The 20,641-nt window shown below is 40.0% G+C and overlaps 1 protein-coding gene and 1 long non-coding RNA gene across 2 annotated transcripts; one reads left to right on the forward strand and one right to left on the reverse strand.

Moving 5' to 3' along the window:
* The first annotated feature begins 314 nt into the window (after positions 1-314).
* Positions 315-18,677, forward strand: shprh (SNF2 histone linker PHD RING helicase). The gene is given in 31 exon segments (XM_059352791.1): positions 315-440; positions 1,484-2,110; positions 2,985-3,114; positions 3,200-3,421; positions 3,893-3,971; positions 4,809-4,836; positions 4,839-4,961; positions 5,223-5,325; positions 5,412-5,671; positions 5,766-6,410; positions 8,024-8,275; positions 8,502-8,580; positions 8,724-8,887; positions 10,569-10,825; positions 11,072-11,193; positions 11,435-11,523; positions 12,000-12,092; positions 12,260-12,367; positions 13,328-13,470; positions 13,562-13,735; positions 13,871-13,933; positions 14,021-14,246; positions 14,562-14,699; positions 15,411-15,512; positions 15,587-15,658; positions 16,545-16,733; positions 16,912-17,004; positions 17,106-17,192; positions 17,317-17,495; positions 17,720-17,800; positions 17,926-18,677. Coding segments are annotated over 30 exon segments (5,016 nt in total). The 5' UTR covers positions 315-440; positions 1,484-1,492; the 3' UTR covers positions 18,023-18,677.
* On the reverse strand, positions 2,882-8,242 carry LOC131987883 (uncharacterized). The gene is made up of 3 exons (XR_009395835.1): positions 8,102-8,242; positions 5,507-5,628; positions 2,882-3,384 (listed from the first exon to the last, which is right to left on the reverse strand). It is a non-coding gene; the product is annotated as an uncharacterized LOC131987883 (long non-coding RNA).
* Positions 18,678-20,641: the final 1,964 nt, after the last annotated feature.

Here is a 20,641-nt window from a genome sequence, read left to right on the forward strand (position 1 = left end):
TACATCAGCAAACCTGGAAATTAATTTATTACATGGGTAAATATTATGCAAAATTTAAAAATGAACTTCTCTGATCTTATTTGAGAGACAGAATTGGAAGGGACACAACCATGCTTTACGGAGTTTTTTTCCGTTCAATTGTGAATCCCAAAAGAACTTTTCTCTAGGGGAAATCTTATTTTGTCTCTGTAAAAATGTTCTGATATGCTTGTTTATCAACTGTATGCTGTTTGCAGTGTGCAGGTTGAAGCTGACGTCAGACCACGTCCGTCTGCTCTGACCTCACTTCCGGTTTTTAAAAATGGCGAACAGCAACATCAGAAGCGCTTAATGAAGTGTGTTTTGATACCTGTATGCCTGATTATCTGGAGTTACTGGGACCTGAAACGACTTCTGATGCTGCGGTAGAAACCAGATCCGTTTCCGAGAGGCTCTAAAAAGTAAATCTGCTTGTTTTTATTTGCTTGTTTGCACTCAAACGTTAAAACACGCAACCTGGAAGTGTTTTCATTGTATAACAGGCAGCAGCGCTCTGATGGATAAACACTGGGCAAGAAACTTCTTCTGAACCGAAGGAGCATGTTTTAAAACAGGATTTTTTGAGCCAACTTGTAAATTAGCTGATATACCTATTAGCTAGCTAGCAATCTGATACACTGTGAGCCTTGTTAACATTTTAACACGAAGGATAAACTGTAACGTTTCGTGAAATGAGAGATAACTGAAGTTAGTTAGTTCAGCTAAATATAAGAAACATCTGAGAGGCTTAAAGGACACAAGTGTTGGCTTTAGCTAGTGTTTAATCATGGTTGAAATGGTTTATTACCTTGTCGCATAGCTGCCATTCACACTGACTGCCTAATATAGATGAAAACAGGCTAAAAGCTCAGTTACATTATGGATTTAAATCTCTGCTATCCAAAGGGAAAGTATTATAACATATACTGCTCGACAAAGCCTAACTGCAGTAACTACTTTTTTGGTCGAAATTGAGTTATGACGAAAAATTAACTCCTTGATGATTGTTTTATCTTGTGACAGTTTTAGATTTCAATTTTGCTTTATTGCAGATGAATAATTATATCAAAATTGCAGTAACTACAAAATCCAACTCAAAGTTGAGCTGCTCAAAACTGATAAAAAAACACATAAAAGTGCATGTAGGGAAAAAAATCTAAGCATTCAAGGAGAGAGGAAAAACTAAATACACTACACAAAATATTATCGGGACACGTAGATATTGCTTACTTTTGTCTGCATAAGTGGGACCTGGTGTTGCTGATATCTTGAAATATTAATTTTGTAAAATTAATAATTTTTGATGATTATGTACAACTTTATATCATATATTGTCCATTTCACTGAGCCCTATGGAAGACATGTTGAACTTTTACAGTTATATGCTTTCATCAGTTTGGTGCTGCTGATGTGGTATTAAATACATTGACTTTTATTATTAACACTTCATTTGCTCCCCCTGTAGAGTTTAATCATGAGTAGCCGAAGAAAGAGGGCCCCTCCTGTGAGGGTGGACGAAGAGGCCAAGAAGAAGTTGAACTGGAACATGCTGGAGGACCGCAAGAACGAGGAGATCCTGGAGGACGACCAGATACCGACCTGCTCCTTTCTCCCTGTCGACCATGCTCCCAGCAGCTCCTTTCTCCCTGTCGACCCTCCTCCTAGCAGCTCCTTTCTCTCGACTGCCGAGGACGTCCCGGAGGCCGCCTGCACCAGCTCCGTCCGGATCACAGAGGAACTTCCCTGCACGTCGTCAGACATCACGTCCGGCTCCGCCTCCCTGGCCCTCACTGTGGTGCCGGCTGTGAAGCTGGGTCACGTGTGGAAGGCACTAATCGGGGAGTTCAGCGTCCGTCCGGCTTGGATCCCATCTGACTGTGAAGTGAGAGATTTCGTGCTCTACAGGATGGGGGATCAGCTCTGTGTCAGCTACAGCAGCTGTGATGAGAGCTCGGGGCTGCAGTGGAGGCCTGGCGAGGACACCTGCACAGCCGAGTGCAGCCACAGCGTGATCACGCTGGAAGACATCGACTGGATGCAGAAGAGGAGGGTGGTGCAGCTCTGCCACCAGACCAAAGAGGACTCAGTCAAGGTATGCAGGTGTTTCAGAGAGGATGGACTTAAAGTATTACAAATGACTTCATCAGATAGCCGCAAAAACAAGATTCAAGATGATCCAAATTCACATGAATTTCGATTTTACTTGATTTTAAATGTCACGATTAAATTCAATTGTCAATACAAACTTTTTTTTTTTCCAGCACTGAAGTCTATGCCATTGTTAGAGGATAAAACTAATGATCTGTGGATCTTTACAAATTAAGCCTAGAAAAAATAGGCTACATGGTATCAAATGTGATGCAAGTGCAATATGTTTTTGTTATGTACCACAGTAAGTTGTCATTTGGTTGTTTCAGATTTTGCTGGCTCTGCTTTTGATTTCAAGAACTGGGATTGAAAATCTTGTTTCGATTGATTTTGGAATTAAACTTGAAATCGTGAAACCTCAAACTGATACTGTATGTGTGAGTTCAATAATAATGAAAAAAACATGCTGCATATTTTATACGTTCTATAAACTAAAACAAACATTTTTATATGATGTAATATTTAAAAACGTGACCTAACTTTAGTGTAACTTTAATACCAGTAGTTATTTAGTATCTTCCTGTTCAAGCATTAAATGTCAGCTTTTATCTAAAGAAAATAAAAATGAAATTCATTTTTTCCTTATTATTACTTTGTTTGCAACCTGTATACAAAAATAGCTGCATTTTGCTGAACAAATTGACATGCTGGTGTGTTTATGAAGAAACATTTTGGAGGTCTTTTTTATCCCTTTATTAGAGAATTTACAGAGAACTCACTGGAAATGAGGATGGAGAGAAATGGAGATTGACATGTTAATAAGAGCCACATCTAATGTTGTGGTTCACAGTATTAAAACATGACATTTCTTCCTTCAGGTGGGGATTTACCTGCTGGAAACTGGGCTCGGGAAGCCGGAGTTCCTCAGTGAGGGAAACGCTCGGATGAGGAAAGCAAATCAATTAATGCAGAAGCTAATGGAATATTTCTACGATTTCATCATCCCCGGTAATGCTTATGTCCTAATGTCTAATGCATCCTGTCGTCAAAGTTCTCAGTTATAACTTGATTTCACTGCTGTTTTTTCATGTAGAAGTTGTAGAGAATGAGGAGGAGGAGGAATGTGACACCGACTTGGAGAGGCAAAACGTGGAGGAGCTCTATGACTACGTCAGGCATGTGCACCAAAGAGAGAGCCGGGAGACGACTTACGACGTCCAGCATAAAGCTCTGATTCCTGTTCTCAGACTGTATCAGAGCCAGGCCGTCAACTGGATGCTGAAGAGAGAGAAATACAGGAACACGTCACCTAAAGGTACTCACTTGTACCATGTTACTGATTCCCTGCTGCACACTTTCCTTTCATGGAAACTTTGACTGGTGGTTTTAATCTTTCCAGTTTATTTGTCTCATGAGGTGTAAAACTGGAGTTTAGGATCTTGAAGACTAAGTGGTTCTGTACTTTACTACAAATCATGCATATGCTCATTTTCAAGTCTAACATACATCTTTAGAATGATGAGGTCTGTGGGAACAGGCCGTGTCTTGCTGTGTTTGCCATTTTTCTCCCCTGAAACTGGAACCTGGAAATTGATTTTAGTAGCACTTCCTGACCACTGCTTAAATTTTATGTTCAGGAAATTGCTCCCAAAGCAGGTGAGAGTTTCAGTGGAAATAAAAACAGCTGACTATGGCCATACTTGGAAGTTACTGGTTGTTAAGTTGCAGCAGTGGAAAAGACCTACATTAGGATTGAGATTGTTGATATTTACTGTTTACTTCACAGAACAAAATCTGCATTTCCTCTGGCGTGAGTTGATCACTTTGTGCGGCAAGAAGTTGTTCTACAACCCTTACACCGGCTGGTAAGAACTTGAATGTTAACAGGTCAGTTCACTAAAATCACAAAAACACATTTTATAATTCACCGCTCCGTCTATTCAGACAGATCTGAAACAGCTGCTGCCACCCTAAGGCGATGGGGATGAGTGGAATTTCTTTAAGTTGCTCAAAACATGTAAAAAAAAACAACATGAAAAACTCAAGAGAAAAGCATCAGTCTCAGAATTATCTTCAGATCTCACTGTAGTTTTCAATTTCAAATCATTCACCCCAGCAGCAGAGGTGTCATAAGTACAGGTGCATCTCAATAAATTAGAATATGATGGAAAAGTCCATTTCCAGTAGTTCAAGTCAAACAGCCCCAACCAAGTATTGAGTCATATAGATGGACATACTTTTCAGAGGCCAACATTTCCATATCAAACATACTTTTTAAAATTGGTCTTTTGTAATATTACATTTTTTGAGACACTGAATTTTAAGTCTCCATTAAATGTAAGCCGTAATCATTATAATTAGAAGAAATAAAATAAATTAAGACATGAAATGTTTTATTCTGTGTATAATGGATCTATATAATGTGTTATTTCCACTTTTTGAGTTGAATTACTGACATAAATAAACTTTCTATGATATTCTAATTTATTGAGATGCACCTGTATAAGTATTTTAAAACCTCAGCATCTAAAACCACCAAAACTGTGAAAATGTGTCTTTTTGAATTTGGCTGAACTGACCCTTTAATTTGCTATTTTGACGTCCTTTTGGGGACACACAGTCACTTCACTTTAGAGTTTTCAGTGATACTTGAAAGTATTTTTTTTTGTTGACAGCAGTTTTTTTTTTTGTTTTTTTTGCAGCTTAATCCGAGAATTTCCCCTGGCAGGCGCGTGGAGTGGCCTGGTGGGATCCTGGCTGATGAAATGGGGCTGGGGAAGACGGTGGAAGTTCTGGCTCTCATCCTGTTTCACACCCGTCAGGACCTGGAGCAGGAGACCCTCACTCTGCCTGTGGTGAGGATCAACAGGCAGCTAAAAATACAGAATTTCAGCTTTTTCCTTAACTCTTTCGCTCTCTCTCTCTCTCTCTCTCTCTCTCTCTCTCTCTCTCTCATCTCTCTCTCTCTCTCTCTCTCTCTCTCTCTCTCTCTCTCTCTCTCTCTCTCTCTCTCTCTAATGATTATTAACAGTCACATAATGTAGGATTTTTGTCTACTGATGCTCTTCATGGATGGCATCAGCTACATGTAAATCATTTTTTGTTTCTCTCTTCAGGGAAAATCCGTAAATTATTTTGTTCCTCCTCCTCCCCGAGAGAGAAAGAAAGTAATCCGCTGCAAGTCTGAAGTTCAGCCTAAAATTAAAATATCCTACCCAAGTATGTCACTCATCGTCCTCTAAATTATCACAGCTTTTAACGTCACTACAGTTTTTTTTAACTTTAATCTGGTCGTTTTTGTGCAGCTGTGCGTGTAATGCTCCTCACTGCGATCAAGGAGATGAGAACCGGCAAAGGAGCCTCCGTCAACGCCATCTTCACCTACATCCGTGCCACTTACGGTTACGACCTGCTAAAAAACCGCAACCACATCAAGAAGACGCTGGTGAAGCTGATCGATGAAGGCCTGGTCATCCGGGTCAAAGGTCGCGGCTTGGCTGGCTCATTCAAACTGGGAAAGAACTACAAAGAAACAAAGAAGACGTCAGCAGGAGCTTCCAAGTCTGTAAGAATAAAGAGCTTCAAATAGAAATGTTTTACGCTACAAATATTACTCGGCTGTTTTTATTGAACTTTTTGTCTGATTTCTTTCTGGGTAGACTTCCAAAAGCACAGAGAGCACGCCGAGGAAAATGTTTCAGAGACGAGCGAAAGAAAAAGCAGAAGCGGCTCTGCAAAACTCTCTTACAGAAGATCAAAGAGATCAGTACTCCCCGGCATCGGACTGCCTCGCTCCAGAGGAGACAGACGCCAAGAGAGAATGGGATGAAAGAGTGAGCGAGAAAGCAGATCAGTCAGACGACATGCTGGACACGTCCACGGCAGCTTTACAGATGTCTCGGGATAAAAGTGAGTCAGATACGCAGGACGTACCCAGAATTAATGATCTAAGTGAAGAAAGGGGAGCAGCTCCTCAGCTGGAGGAGACAGAAACCCCCACCAGAGAGTCCGTCATCCCTTTCAACAGCCCCGACTACCGCTTCGAGTGCATCTGTGGTGAACTGGGCATTATTGACTACAAGGCTCGCGTCCAGTGTATGAACTGCCAGCTGTGGCAGCACGCAGACTGTGTGAACTACAAAGAGGAAAGCCTTGAAACTACACCTTTCTACTGCCCTCACTGCCTGGTCGCCATGAAACCCGTCTCCACCGGGGCCACCCTCATCATCTCCCCGAGCTCCATCTGCCACCAGTGGGTGGAGGAGATCAACCGGCACATCAGGTCGTCGTCACTCAGAGTTCTGGTGAGAGAGCAGATGGATAAACGAGTGCAGAATAGAAACACATTAGTGCCAAATGTTGGTTTTATGTGGCGTTTTATGGGCATGAGGCCACTTATTCTTTTTTTAGTTAAAGTTTTTTATTGTGAATTTAAAAAAAAAAAAAAAAAACAGAAATATCAAACTGATAATATAACAACAATAATGACAATGCCACTAGTAAATGTATCATATTTGAATATTTATAAGATATATAAACATACAAATAAATATAAATAAATTTAAAAAAATACTCAATATAATTTTAAAAAATATCTTTAAATATCATAACTACATCTTTCTATTATGGATAGTTGTACTGAAAGAGTTGTATTTTGCATTTTTCTTTGAATTAATATTTTTTATTGGGATTTAGTATGAAGCTGAATATCTCCAGGGGCCCTATAAGATGAACCTTACCCATCTGACAACAAGAACAACAAAATGTTGTCTACGTATTAAAAAAAAAAATCTAATTCATCATTGTTTTGTTATGAATATATAGATATGAAAAATAAAAATACTCAAAATAAAAAATAAAGGAATAAAGACAGGAGGAGGAATAAGTCAGATGGCAATGTTTGCGTATCACTGTCTTAAAATATCAGAACTATATATCTTTCTATTATGGGTGGTGGTGTTGAAACAGTCGTATCGTGCATTTTTTCTTTACTAATTTGAACTAAATGAAAAACTCTAGTTTTTTATTGGGACTTAGTATGAAGTTGAATATCTCCAGAGGCCCTTAAAGATGAACCCTACCTAGCTGACACCAAGAACTTCTCTGGACAGGTTCAATTCAGTGTTAGTTGCCATAACTACCGCTAATCATTTTTATCTTGTGTGTTTTTCCGAGCCTGATACAAGTCAAGATTACACACATTAAGATGACATTACTTACAAGCAGCCCTTTATCTCAAGTGTTAGTTTTACATGATGATGTAAAACTAACGTGTGATGTTGTGTTCTCTGCAGCAGATGTTGTGTTTACGTTCCATTTGTTGCAGCTGTTCTACCTCTACTGACAGTCAGTACATTTAGTTCAAAGAGAGATGATTTGTGCATGAACAAAAGCACTAAATCTACTTTATCTGTTCCCTGTTTTCCCTTAGGGCCAATTTACTTTTATTCTTTGTGATGATGTGTGTTCATACTTCTTTTATCTCACAATTGTTCTCTTGCATTTAAACTTACAAACTCTTCTAAAAAACACCAAAGTGTTTAAGCTTAAAAGGTAGACTATGCAGTATTTTCCTAAAAAGGAAACTGTAGACTAATATAAAATTATTCCTCTCAATCATCGCTTAAGACCAACTAGCAGTTTGAGGTGGTGTCTGAATCTGCAGAGATCCTGCACTCTGCCTGTATTTTTTCTTTCTATTTGTTTCTTTTTATTTTGAAATATTTAAAAAAAATAATTGAAAGTGGTTGAAAAATGCAAAAACAACAACAAGGTAAAGCGCCAGAAGGACAAAACAAAACGCAGGTAAAATCTTGGGATTGCTTCACTTTTGTTGAGCCAGGGAGGAGGTGCCGGGTTTTAATGTTTACTCTATTTTGCATTTAACCTTGTAATTATTCTGATTTCTTTATCTCAGGTGTATCAGGGTGTGAAGAAGCACGGCTTCATCCAGCCACACATGCTGGCGGAGCAGGACGTGGTCATCACCACTTACGACGTGCTGCGTTCTGAGCTCAACTACGTCGACATTCCCCACAGTAACAGCAAGGACGGACGCCGCTTCCGCAACCAGAAGCGCTACATGGCCGTCCCCAGTCCTCTGGTGGCCGTGGAGTGGTGGCGCATCTGTCTGGACGAGGCTCAGATGGTCGAATGTCCCACTGCGAAGGTGAGCTGAAATCACCAGGAAATCAGTAGCTGTAGTTTGGTTCATTCCACTCAAGGATATTAAAGCATTTTGTGGTTTTATGGGATGGGTAATATGTGTTTAAAAACCATATTTCCATGTTGATTGAGTTGGGAATGCATGTCTAAAATGCTCTTTATTAAAAGGTTGTGTGTAAGATGTCAGACAATGTGTTTATTGCAGTGTTTGTCTATTATTTTACCGCCAGGCTGCAGAGATGGCTCTACGTCTGGCATCTGTCAACCGCTGGTGTGTCAGTGGCACTCCTGTCCAGAGAGGCTTAGAAGGTAAAACAAAAAAACATCATTACCTAGAAAAAAATGATCAAAGCAGGTCTTTAATAAGAGACTAAAGACTGTGGGGAAAAAAATCACCAAAACCAAAATAAGACAACAAAATTAATCTCTGAACGAGTGTTGTTTCTGTGCAGATCTGTACGGCCTTGTTCTTTTCCTCGGAGTCGACCCGTACTGGGTGAAACACTGGTGGGACCAGCTGCTTTATCGCCCTTATCGACGTGGGAACACAGAGCCGCTGTACAATGTTATCGCTCAATTTTTGTGGCGATCAGCGAAAAAAGACGTCATTGATCAGGTAGGACAACAAAGATCTCAGCTAGCAAACTTTAAACACAATGTTTACTTATTCAAGCTATTTCAGCCGTGTCGTTTATGGCTGAGAAGTGCAGAATCTAATGTTTTTTTACAGGATCTAGTTAGTGCAAACTGTTAGCTTTTAGAATACATTTTAGAATAAAGTTGTTTTGATGAAATGTCACTATTATTTTAAATTAAGGTTTTATTTTGTTCACAAATGATTTATTTTACGATTGTTGTAAATTTGAAAATCTGACAAGAAATCTTTTTTATTAATAATAGCTTGCATCCTTTCAACAACTCTCTAGAAAGTTTAATCTACAAAACACACATTTCTTCAGGTACCTGCAGACCAGACACTTTCTTAAATCTCTGATTCCAGATTTCCCAGTGGAGCCAGACACGGGCATCACAGACAAGCTTCTTAGTCTAAACCCATCACGCAAGGGGTTAATTTCTGTTATCTACAATAACTTGTAAGATATAAGACATGCCCCTTTGGACAAAAACATTAAACTGGCAGTTAGCTCTTGGGACTCAATCTTCAAACTGGTTAAATGATCATCTTTCTGTGCCCGCCATAGTCTGTTACAGTTAAAGGTTGTACACAGGCCCCATATGTCCAAAGCTAAAATATCTGGCATGTACCCAGATTGTATGAATGTAAAAGAGATGAGACATCCCTCGGTCACAGGATCTGGACGTGCCCCAGCTGAGAGAGATACTGGAGGGAAGTCTTTGAAACCCTCTCTGTAATGTTCAATCTTAACCTGACACCTGATCCACTGGTGGTTTTCTGTGGCACCACCAGAGAAGATGTGCATTTAACATTGACCCAACGCCTCGTACTGACATTTAGCTCTCTTTTGGCCAGTAGTATACTATTACTGAGATGGAAAGTGTCTGCTCCGCCCACCCACGCTCAATGGCTGAGAAACACTATGTGTTGTCTAAACCTTGAAAAAATTCACTATTCAGACATTACATAGACAGATTGAAAAGGTGTGGGGGCCTTCCTGACGTACTTTCATACTCATCAGCCATGCTTAAACCCCCCTCAATGTTTTGTTTTGGTTTTATCATCTACTTGACTTCCAGAACCTTTTTTTTTTTATATTATACAATGACCAAGTTTCCTTTAAAATTCCTTACATCAGTTTGTGAATGGGGTTAATGTGGTAGGTGATGGGTGGGTCATGACAGTGTTTATAAATTCTGACCATTACATTGTTAATGTTGATTGTAATACCTTATCTTTGATATGGGCAGTCTGTGGACAAGAGGTTAGTAATCGGGCTTTTAACTGGAGAGTTGCCGGTAATGTGCTGCCCACTGTTTATTGCATGGTGTGTTCACTTGTGTGTAAAAAAGGATGGGTTAAATGCAGAGGTTGAAATTCCCCATTGTGGGATTAATAAAGTAATCAGTCTTAATCTTGCACTAGTTTGAGTCATGGATAATTCAATAAAATATTTTTGGAAGAAAATCTGACAACCATTTTTAGTTTCTGGCTATAACAAATACTGTAATTTTCGTTTTTTTTAAGAAAACATGCCTTTCAAACCCAAGTTGTGGGGTTCAACAAGACGTAATGTTGCATTCCAGAACTTGTACTCACTTCCCAAAATGTTGTTGAAGTTTGTTTTAATGACCTGCTCTCCTCTCCGTTGTTTTTCCAGATCCAGATTCCTCCTCAGACAGAGGAGGTGCACTGGCTGGACTTCTCCCCCGTCGAGGGTCACTTCTACCACCGTCAGCACGAGGTCTGCTCCCAGGACGCTCTGGTCAAACTCAGGAAGATCTCCGACTGGAGCCTGAAACTGGGCAGCCTGGACCGCCGTACCGTCCACACCATCCTGTGCCCGCTGCTGAGGCTGCGTCAGGCCTGCTGCCACCCGCAGGCTGTGAGGGGGGAGTTCCTGCCTCTGCAGAAAAGGTAGAAGACACTTAGTATTGTGCTTTGTAGGCGAGAGGCGAGGGCTTTATCTGAAGGCAGCTGCAACAGTTAATTACCAATCTAGCTCGACTAAATAGAGCATTGCAGCGTTTGTAATAGAACGCTGCGACCTTTTAGTCAGCTATACAATGTGTAGTTGTGTTTATTTAAGTTGACCCATTCTGTGTCATTTGCACTGGAGGGTTTGTTGAGTGGGTCTGTCTGTGCCGTGCCTCCCCTCCCCAGCACCATGACGATGGAGGAGCTCCTGAAGTCCCTGCAGAAGAAATGTCGAGTGGAGTGTGAAGAAGCTCACAGACAATTGGTGTGTGCGCTCAATGGCCTGGCTGGAATCCACATCATCAGAGGTATAAAACCCCACTTCTGTACTTGCTCCCAGTTTCCCATGGGAATCAGTTCAAACACAACACAAGCCATGATCTAATCTTTGTGTCTCTTTTACTACCGAGATGTTTTGTTGCAGTGAGATGATATGTATAATGTGGCTGGAGTGCACTGGGGCGGTTTGTATAGCACGTCTCATTAGCTCCACATGTGACGGACATATTGTGTGTCAATAATAATCGCCGTCTCTTTTGCTGCCCACAGGAGAGTTTGTAGAGGCGACGGAGATGTATAGAGAAGTGCTTCGTTCATCAGAGGAGCATAAAGGCCGACTGAAAACTGATTCATTACAGGTATACAGCCTCGACACATTCTTGTCTTATTCACACGTCTGATTAACATATGAAGGGTTTCATTTCTGACACCAACTGAGTTTTTGATTCAACTGGCATTCATTCATGATGGACATCAGATGTATTTAAAATTTTTAAGATTTAGATTTCCTTGGGTTAGTCCCACAACGGGGAAATTTCAAGAATTACAGCAGCAAAGTGGATAGCAAGAAAAAAAAAAGTAAACAGCAGTATAAACTAGAAATATAAGAGGTATTAGCAAATAAAGAAGTAAAAAATATAAGGTGTTACCAATTAACAGTATAAACAAGTAGAAATATAAAAAGTTTTAACAATTTAAAGAAAAAAAACAACAACTTATGAACATTATATACAATGTAGACAGAGTCAGCAGTTGGAGTTCTTATGGATAGTTCATATGTTGTGAGAATATAAAAATGTCTGATTATTTGTTTCTTTTTTTACTATAATAACAGAGACTTCATGCTACCCACAATTTGATGGAACTGCTGAAAGCAAAGCATCCTGGGATACCTCCAACGCTGAGAGATGACCGACTAAGTGAAGAGGTGATCCATAAATATTTACCTCAGCCAGAACACATTATTTCCAATAAGAAGTTTGTTCATTTTGGGAATTAAACGTGTGATATCCGTTTGTTTTTGTATCTGTTTTATTTATTATTATTTTAAACCAGCCACTGAAGTGTTCCTTTGTCGTTCTCGTGTCTCTGCAGGGGGAACAGCTGCGACAGCACTACATGACCAAATACGACTCCGAGGTAGCGGACGCCCATCAGGCTCTGCAGCCGGTGCTGCAGAACATCAAGGAGCTGAAACGCAAAGTGAGAACTCCTTCTCATCCACGCAGAGTTAAATAAACTTATGTGCCAAATTAATATAATACCACATTGTTGAGGAGTGTTAAGTCAGTGTTTGTGGACAAATGTATAAGGTGACTCAGGTAACGCTTAATATCATCAATAAACTAATAAATAGCGGGATTTATGCAACCTCAGAAAATGAACTAAGTTACGTGTCTTTCACAGTAATCAGGAGAAGTTTCCTTCTTCTGATGTTTTTTCTGATGTTTTATATTACTTATGCATTTTTTAAATTCCCTACAGTTCCTGCAAGACTTTAGGTACATTGATATTTACAGTCATGGAAAAAAATATTAGACCCCCCATGTTTTCTTCACTTTATTGTTCATTTTAATGCCTGGTACAACTAATGGTAAATTTGTTGAAAAAATATAATAACAAAAATATCTCACAAGAGTTTAATTTAGGAGCTGATATCTAGCCATTTTTATGGCATGGTTTTCTTGATAATAACCAAAATCATAATCGAGAAAACCATGTAAAATGTCTAGATATCAGCTCTTACATTAATCTCTTATGAGCTATTTTTGTTATCATTATATTTTTTCAACAAATTTACCATTAGTTGTACCAGGCATTAAAATGAACAATAAAATGAAGAAAACAAGGGGGGTCTAATAATATAACATATTGCATACCTGTCTAGGAGTAAGAGGGCCACTTCAGGAAGGTTTTGAATCCTTAAAGATCCTAAAATTCTCTGTATCTGTTGAATGACTGACCAATGTTGACTTTTTCACTGTCCCTTTATAGTTTTTTTGTTATTCTAAGGTCAATTATTTTTCTTTTTTTTGCTGATCATGCTTCTTTTTATATTTGGACACACTGAAGTCAGGTTGAGCTTTCTTTGCAGTAACTCTGTAATTAAGACACGACCAAAAATCGTCTTTTCATCACGTGATTTCCTTTTTTTCCCTCAAGGTGAACCTGAACGCTCCCTGGTGGCTGGATGTCATCCAGAAGGCGATCCGCCTCTCCACCGACGACGACCTGGTGTCCCGCATTAAGAATGAGCTGACGTCCAGCTACAAACAACAAGCCCACAAACTCACCATGGCAGACAAGTAAACTGTTAATTTGTGTAAAAAAAATAGGAAGAAAGTTTGTAGTTATCTTTGCACACATGTGATAAAAGTATAATGGGGCATCCTGCAGGTTCCGTGATGCCTGTGGTCTGCAGTTCATTCTCACAACACAAATGGAAGATCTGATGAAATCCCAAAAGACTGTGCGAGACGCAGTGAAGAGTCTCGAAGGCCCGGCTTCACAAAAAGTGATTGATGAGGTCACCATTTGTCACCTCAGACCAATGAGACTTCCACTAAATAAGTAAGAAATCAGCATTTTAAGTTTCATTTTAGCCATATTTTAAATACAAAGACAATATAATACATAATGTTTATATATGATGATGTCACAGTGCCTTTTTTTTATTATAACTAATCTTCCTTTGTCATATTTTAGTTGTGTTTTTTGCAAAGCAGACGCCCTTTTCATCGATTATGAGTCCAAGCTGTTCTCTCACACGTAAGTAGAGAAAAATCTGAAAAAAGGAAATGATCTGTCAAAATGTATGAAATCTTAAGTTAATTTATGAGGAAAATTCCCGGGCAGGGTGAAGGGTCAGACGGCCATCTTTGAAGAAATGATCGAAGACGAAGAGGGTTTGATGGACGACCGTCTCCCCACCACCAGCAGAGGTCTGTGGGCGGCCAGTGAGACGGAGCGCTCCCTGAAGGCCATCTTGTCTTTCGCCAAAGTGAAACGCATGGACCCCGATCTGGTGGAGGAGGGCAACACGTTCATGGAGCTGTTTGAGAACTGGAAAAAAGAGTACAAGGTTTGTACACACATTTATAACCCCTCTAGAAGATCAACTGTCAGTCAAAAGGGAAAAAAGCCTAGAAAATAGTTCAATGAATATTTAAAAATGTTTGCATTGTACTCCTAATATCAAGTTATTTTGCGATATAAGTCACATTACTTAAATGAACAAACTGCTTTACTCTGTCACAAAATCATAAAAACATCAATACTTAACACAGTGTCAAGGTAATATATTTAGCTGTAAAAAATATACATATTGGCCCTTTTAAGTGCCAGTTTTAATAAGAGGAACAGATTGGAGTGACAGCTACCTCTCTTCCCTTCTCAGGTCCTTCATGAGTACTGGATGGTGCTGAGGAATCACGTGTCGGCCATTGATGAACTTGGCATGGCCACCGAGAGGCTACGTGTGCGTCTGCCTGATGAACCGAAGCCCAAACTGCTGCACATCATTGAGCCTCATGAGGTGAGTTAAATATGGTAATGTCTGTCTACCCTGTTTAAATAGTACTCAAAACAACTAAAGCTTAGTTAATTTCAACTCATTCTTCCCCACTGCCATCAGACTCCACAATAGCTAGCTAGCTATTAACCTGTATAAGCTAACCATTTATTGTGACTTATGCACTCATGAATATATTTGCACTACCTCTTGGTAAACAACTTACTGTTGCCTGACGTTTAACCTTCACATTTAACTTGCACTATTGCACAGCATACTGCAAAACTTGGACTTTAAAGACTATTTATGCCTGTACCCACCATTCTCTTGCATCATGTATATTTTTCTTTGTATATTTGCACTTTTTTTCTATCCTATTTATTTAAAAAAAATTCTATTTCTCTTACTTCTGTCTTCTCTGTCATCTGACAGACAGCAAAATTAGATTTTCATTGTGCAGGGAAACGTGTTTTTATTGTGTATATGACAATAAACTTAAAATTTAATTTATATAGTCCACTATCACATCTTACATCAATCTACTGTAGGATGATGAAGCAGTAACTTATACTTCAGAAATTCCAAACTATTGGTTTTAAAGCTCCAGTCTGGCCTTTGACCCAGTATTGGACACCATTGTTCTTTTTGTCGGTGAATGTTTCCAAGGATGTAATATTCTGCCTTAACTATTTTTATTGCATTCCTGACCTCTGCCCTCTGTTGTTTTGCCTCCAGGTGGAGCAGAACAGAGTGAAGCTTTTAAACGACCAGGCGGTGGCCAAGTCTCAACTCCAAAAGAAGCTCGGCCAGTTTCTGTATCTCACAAATCTGGAGAAGGTAATTTGTATTCTATAGTAACTACAAAGTCCACAAGAGACTCGCTCCTAATAACATTAATTCCTTTGGTCCAGTCCCAGGACAAGTCTACCGGAGGCCTGAACCCAGAGCCATGTCCCATCTGTGCCCGGCCCCTGGGACAGGAGGTGAGCATTGTTTAGGTTTAAGGAAGAACTTGAAATGTCTCACCGTTCTATTTATATCAGTGTTTTATGTCTTGAAACACTTGCCAGAGACTTTAGTAACATCTAACCTGAAGCTGACTTGAATTATTTATTTCACCGTGACTATATTGTGTCATTTATTTTTATTGATTAATGTGTTTATTCTATAGTACTTTTTAAATTTTATTTCTCTGTCTCAGTACTATGCAAACAAGCGCAAATTTGCAATAGCTGCAACAATGTACCTGCATGCATCCACTTGCACACAATATCACAAACATTTGACCTGTATGCCATATTTCAGCCTCCCAGGGAGAAAACTGTGCCTGCCAAATACAAATTTTGTGAGTGGGCTGACCAGCCAATCATGTTTTTCCTGCTTTGACACACACCAACCTGCATGTGTCAGTCAGTGCTACATCACATGTTTCATTGCTCTAGTTGGTTGTAGGTCTATTCAGAGGTGTTTTGGTCTGCAGTTGTTAACGCTTCTTGAAAATAAAAAAATAAACAGAGGTTCCAAACTAAAACACATTTGTGAATAAGCGTCTACAACAAACTGTTCATGAGCTTGGCCATAGTACGCAAATCCATTTAGTCGTTATGCACCTTTTTGTTATTGGCCACTGACATGACCAACCTTTCCACGAAATCTAGTGCAAGTCTGTGAATAGATCTGGAAGTTTATCTCCTTTTAGCGATAGTCCACTCCCCATATCAGCAAACGATATGAAAACAAACACACACCTTCAAACTAACACACTTGACCGCCATGTCAAATTTCCTCCTCCTAGGGCAAAAATTATGTCCACTAGAGGGCAGGAAATTTTGTGGACCAGTCATCATGTAATTTCACTCTTTTTTCCAGTGGGCAGTGCTGACCTGTGGCCACTGCTTCTGCAACGAGTGCATTGCTATCATTGTGGAGCAGTACAGCGTGGGCTCGAGGCGGCGTGCCATCAAATGTGCCATTTGCAGGCAGACCACGTCCCACACAGAGATCTCCTACGTATTCACCACTCAGTCGTCCAGTCAGGACCAGGACATACCCGTCAAGGTCAGTCAGCAACACCACTTTTATTTGATCAGTTATGGCTGGAGTCAGACGTTATGATTTAGATGTTATTTATGACCATAACTTGCACTTATTAGGGGATTATACTTGTATTAAGGATTCTTTGTGTATGTAATTTAACACAGCTTTGGTTGACACTCTCTCTTCCTGTGTTTGTCAGGGAAGCCACTCCACCAAAGTGGAGGCAGTGGTGAGAACACTGAAGAAGATTCAAGTGACCGACCCCGGGGCCAAGTGTCTCGTCTTCTCCACGGTAACTGTCAACACTGTCCCTGCTCTGTAAGATACCGATTTATTTTGATGATCTCGAGTTTGGATCTGACCCAGTTTGTGTCTTTTGTCTCTGCTGCACAGTGGCTGAGTGTCCTGGACATCATTGCTAAGGCCCTGTTTGACAACAACATGGAGTTCTCTCAAATTAATGGGATTCACAAATTCCAGGTTTGAACCGTCATTATAAATATTCATACATATGCTCACCACACGGCATGAAATCCAGTAAAGTACTGACATGCCAGAAATCACTTCACTATTTGTAACTGATGCGCTGACTTCAATTTTCCAGGAGAATCTGTGCGCCTTCAAATATGAAGAAAAGATCAACATCCTTCTCCTTCCTCTCCACACCGGCTCCAACGGTCTGAACATCATCGAAGCGACTCACGTGTTGCTGGTGGAGCCGATCCTCAACCCTGCTCATGAGCTCCAGGCCATCGGCAGAGTGCACCGGATTGGCCAAACCAAGTAAGAAGCCCGGAGTTAAGCAGCAGTATTTTAACCTGGAACTTTTCCAGAAGTTTAGACCTGCAAATATAGACCTGCAGATGTTTCAACCTACATTTCATCACTGCTTTTTTATGTTTTTAGTCATGGATTTTATCTATATGGTCTTTCATATCACAATTAACAACGTGCCTCCAATATTTTGTACATTATGTGTAATTTCAGTTGTTTTCTTTGTCCACCAGGCCAACATTTGTTCATAGATTCCTAATCAGATCCACTATTGAAGAGCGAATGCAGGCGATGATGAAGACAGCAGACAAAAGGTAACAGGATATAGTTGTCATAGTAGTCAGTTGTACGATTTACATTTTTATATTTTAAAAACTAATTTAGCAGCAAGTTCTGACTGAAAGAACTGATAAAAGCTTTTTTTTCCCTTTTTTTTTAGTCACACCAGCACAACCATGAAGCACTCGGAGGCTGCCGTACTGACTGTAGCCGACCTGGCTGATCTGTTTACTGAAGACACAGAACATCTGGAGTGAATCTGAACATCTGGATACAGAGAGGATCACCTGCCGAAGACAGACAGGCAAAGAGAGCTCACTCTTTACACAGTGGTGATATAGAAGTACTCTGATTTTGCACATTCAACTTTTTTTATATGAGAATCCTAAAGTAATCAGATACATTCCCGAAATGCTATTTTATCAAATCACTGACAGCGGAATACAACATGTCTCTTAATTGTAATGAAATGTCCAATCTCCTTGGAGTATTTATGTATTTGGCTCACTTGTTGTCATAGTTGTAACTGATTCAATAACTACGTCTGATGTTTATGTCTGATGGTCACATTTGAATGTACAGTACTGTTGCTTGTGTTGTCTGATAATTGAAGGTGCTATATATGACATTCAGAGTATTCCGGGCCGGGATTGGTTGCATACAGCTCTTAACTTTGAGTCAATATGGCGGCAACTAGCAGTGCTAGCAACGCTAATGGTGCTAACAACAACAACAGTGCTGACAGAGCTAACAGTGTTAATGGGGGTTAGCTCACACTCTCAGGTGCAACCTAGGGGAGAATGAGGGGATGGGCGTTATTTTTCTGTGACGTCACTGTGGGTCAACTAAGGATTTTCTAGTCTCACATAGCCAGACCAGTCTCCACACTCACCAAAACACTTTATCACAAATAACTTAATACTTAGTTATACGCAATACTAAACCGGGGCGGCTGTTGCTCAGTTGGTAGAGCGGTCAACCACTCAGAAGGTTGGTGGTTCGATCCCTGACCATGGCAGCCAAGATACTGAACCCCAAATTGCTCCCGATGCTGCATTCATTAGTGTAAGAATGAATTCCCAATTGGTGGCAGCTGGCACTGTTTAGGGTAGCCTCTGCCACCAGTATGAATGTTTGTGTGAATGGGTGCATGACTGTAGTCTGTAGTGTGAAGCGCTATGAGTGGTCACAAAGCTACTAGAAAAGCGCTATATAAGTGCAGGTCCATTCACCATTTAAACCCACGATGCAGCACTGGTGCTCCAGCAAAATAGATAGTGGAAAGGGATGGAGGTTGCCACATAGGAGCCGTGACTAATGGCAGGCTTTTGCCTACAGTCCTCCTTGATGTTTAAACAGGAGACTAGTTGATTAGTCTAAATGAACAAGAAGACACTCAGAAAACAGTCATAACTGAGCACAATTTAATCTATAAGGTTAAACAACGTCAGAAAAAATAAAGAATATATTATAAGAGGCAAATCACTTTTTTCAGAAACCAAATCATTTTCATGCCACTGAAATCAGTAGTGTCCACTCCGGGTCACATGGTTAGGAATACGCCTCATGAACTCAATGTAAGGTGTATTATTTGATGAAACGGCAGCTGTAATGGTGGTTTTAAGATGTCATGGTTTGGCATCACTAAACTATATGTATCTTAGCATGGAAGTTAAATTAATTCGGCCATCTGACGTTAACCTCCTAGTAAACTGGTTTCTCTCGATCAGGAGAGAACCACAGTTACTGCTGAACTCGGCCACTAATTTGAAAGGATGAGGTGGTGGTGCGACAGGTTTGAGTATGTTAGGAGCAACTGATGAGCGTAGATTAGAGCAGAGAGCCAGCACTGCTGTAATAATTTGAAAAAATACATTAAACTGACTGGTATTTTTGATGCTGACCGTCAAAGATAGCTACATTTGATCAACTAATCATGTACGGCTCTCGTCCAGAGGTGTTGTCAGCCATAATCTTGGCTCTCCTGTTCACAGCTGGGCAGTACGGAGTTTCAAAGGAGGGACTAAATGCACGTTTATGCACAAGCGGCCAGCCCGGCTACCAAAATAAAGAACCGAGAGGCTCAGATTAAAAAACACACAGAGGGAGTGTGACTTCGTTCTCTGCTCAGGACGCCATTCCTACATCTCTTTATAGCAAATATTTGTTTACTGCTATATTAAAGTTCTGAATGTCATGTACAGCACCTTTAAATATATGAATTTCTATACAACATCACTAAGTTAAAAAAAAAAGATTAATTCAAATGCTGTGATCAGTGATTGAGGTATTCTCACAACTTTCAGGAAATAAATGTGGATTGCAGGGTGTCAGCCTGTTATGACCAGCTGTTTTTGTCCTGTGCTTTTATTGCGGTTTATTTCCTTGCAGTAAAAATGGAGCCATTGACCTTAACTCACTTTTAGTCCTGGATTATAGCAGGATTTTCTTCTGCCAGACAATCTTCTTAGAGCCATTTGTCTGTTAAAAACAATGTGGGACAATTCATCCTAACACTTACGCCTGTCTTATTTGCAAGACAAAACTGCACAAGATTCAGTCTCTTGGAAACTAATCTTGTAAATTAAACTCATAAAAGCCAGAAAATGTGAAGAAGTTTTCTGCCAAGCGGTAGCATTCATCTAATCTTGTCATATATTACTTACAAATAGGACAGGTTTAAGATACGTGGCTGTTTTATTACATTTCTCCTGCTGCAAAGCTTTTTTTCAATGTGATGAAAATGATGTTTTCATTCTTGTTTGCTTGCTCAAGTATTTTATGGTCTCTTCCACCTCACACGTACACTGAATTGCCCTTGACTGGTAATGACTTTCTTTTCGTCTGACTGACTGGGATTCCCGCACCAGTAAAGA

This window comes from Centropristis striata, chromosome 16 (genome assembly GCF_030273125.1).
Source record: "Centropristis striata isolate RG_2023a ecotype Rhode Island chromosome 16, C.striata_1.0, whole genome shotgun sequence".
Lineage (NCBI taxonomy): Eukaryota > Metazoa > Chordata > Actinopteri > Perciformes > Serranidae > Centropristis > Centropristis striata.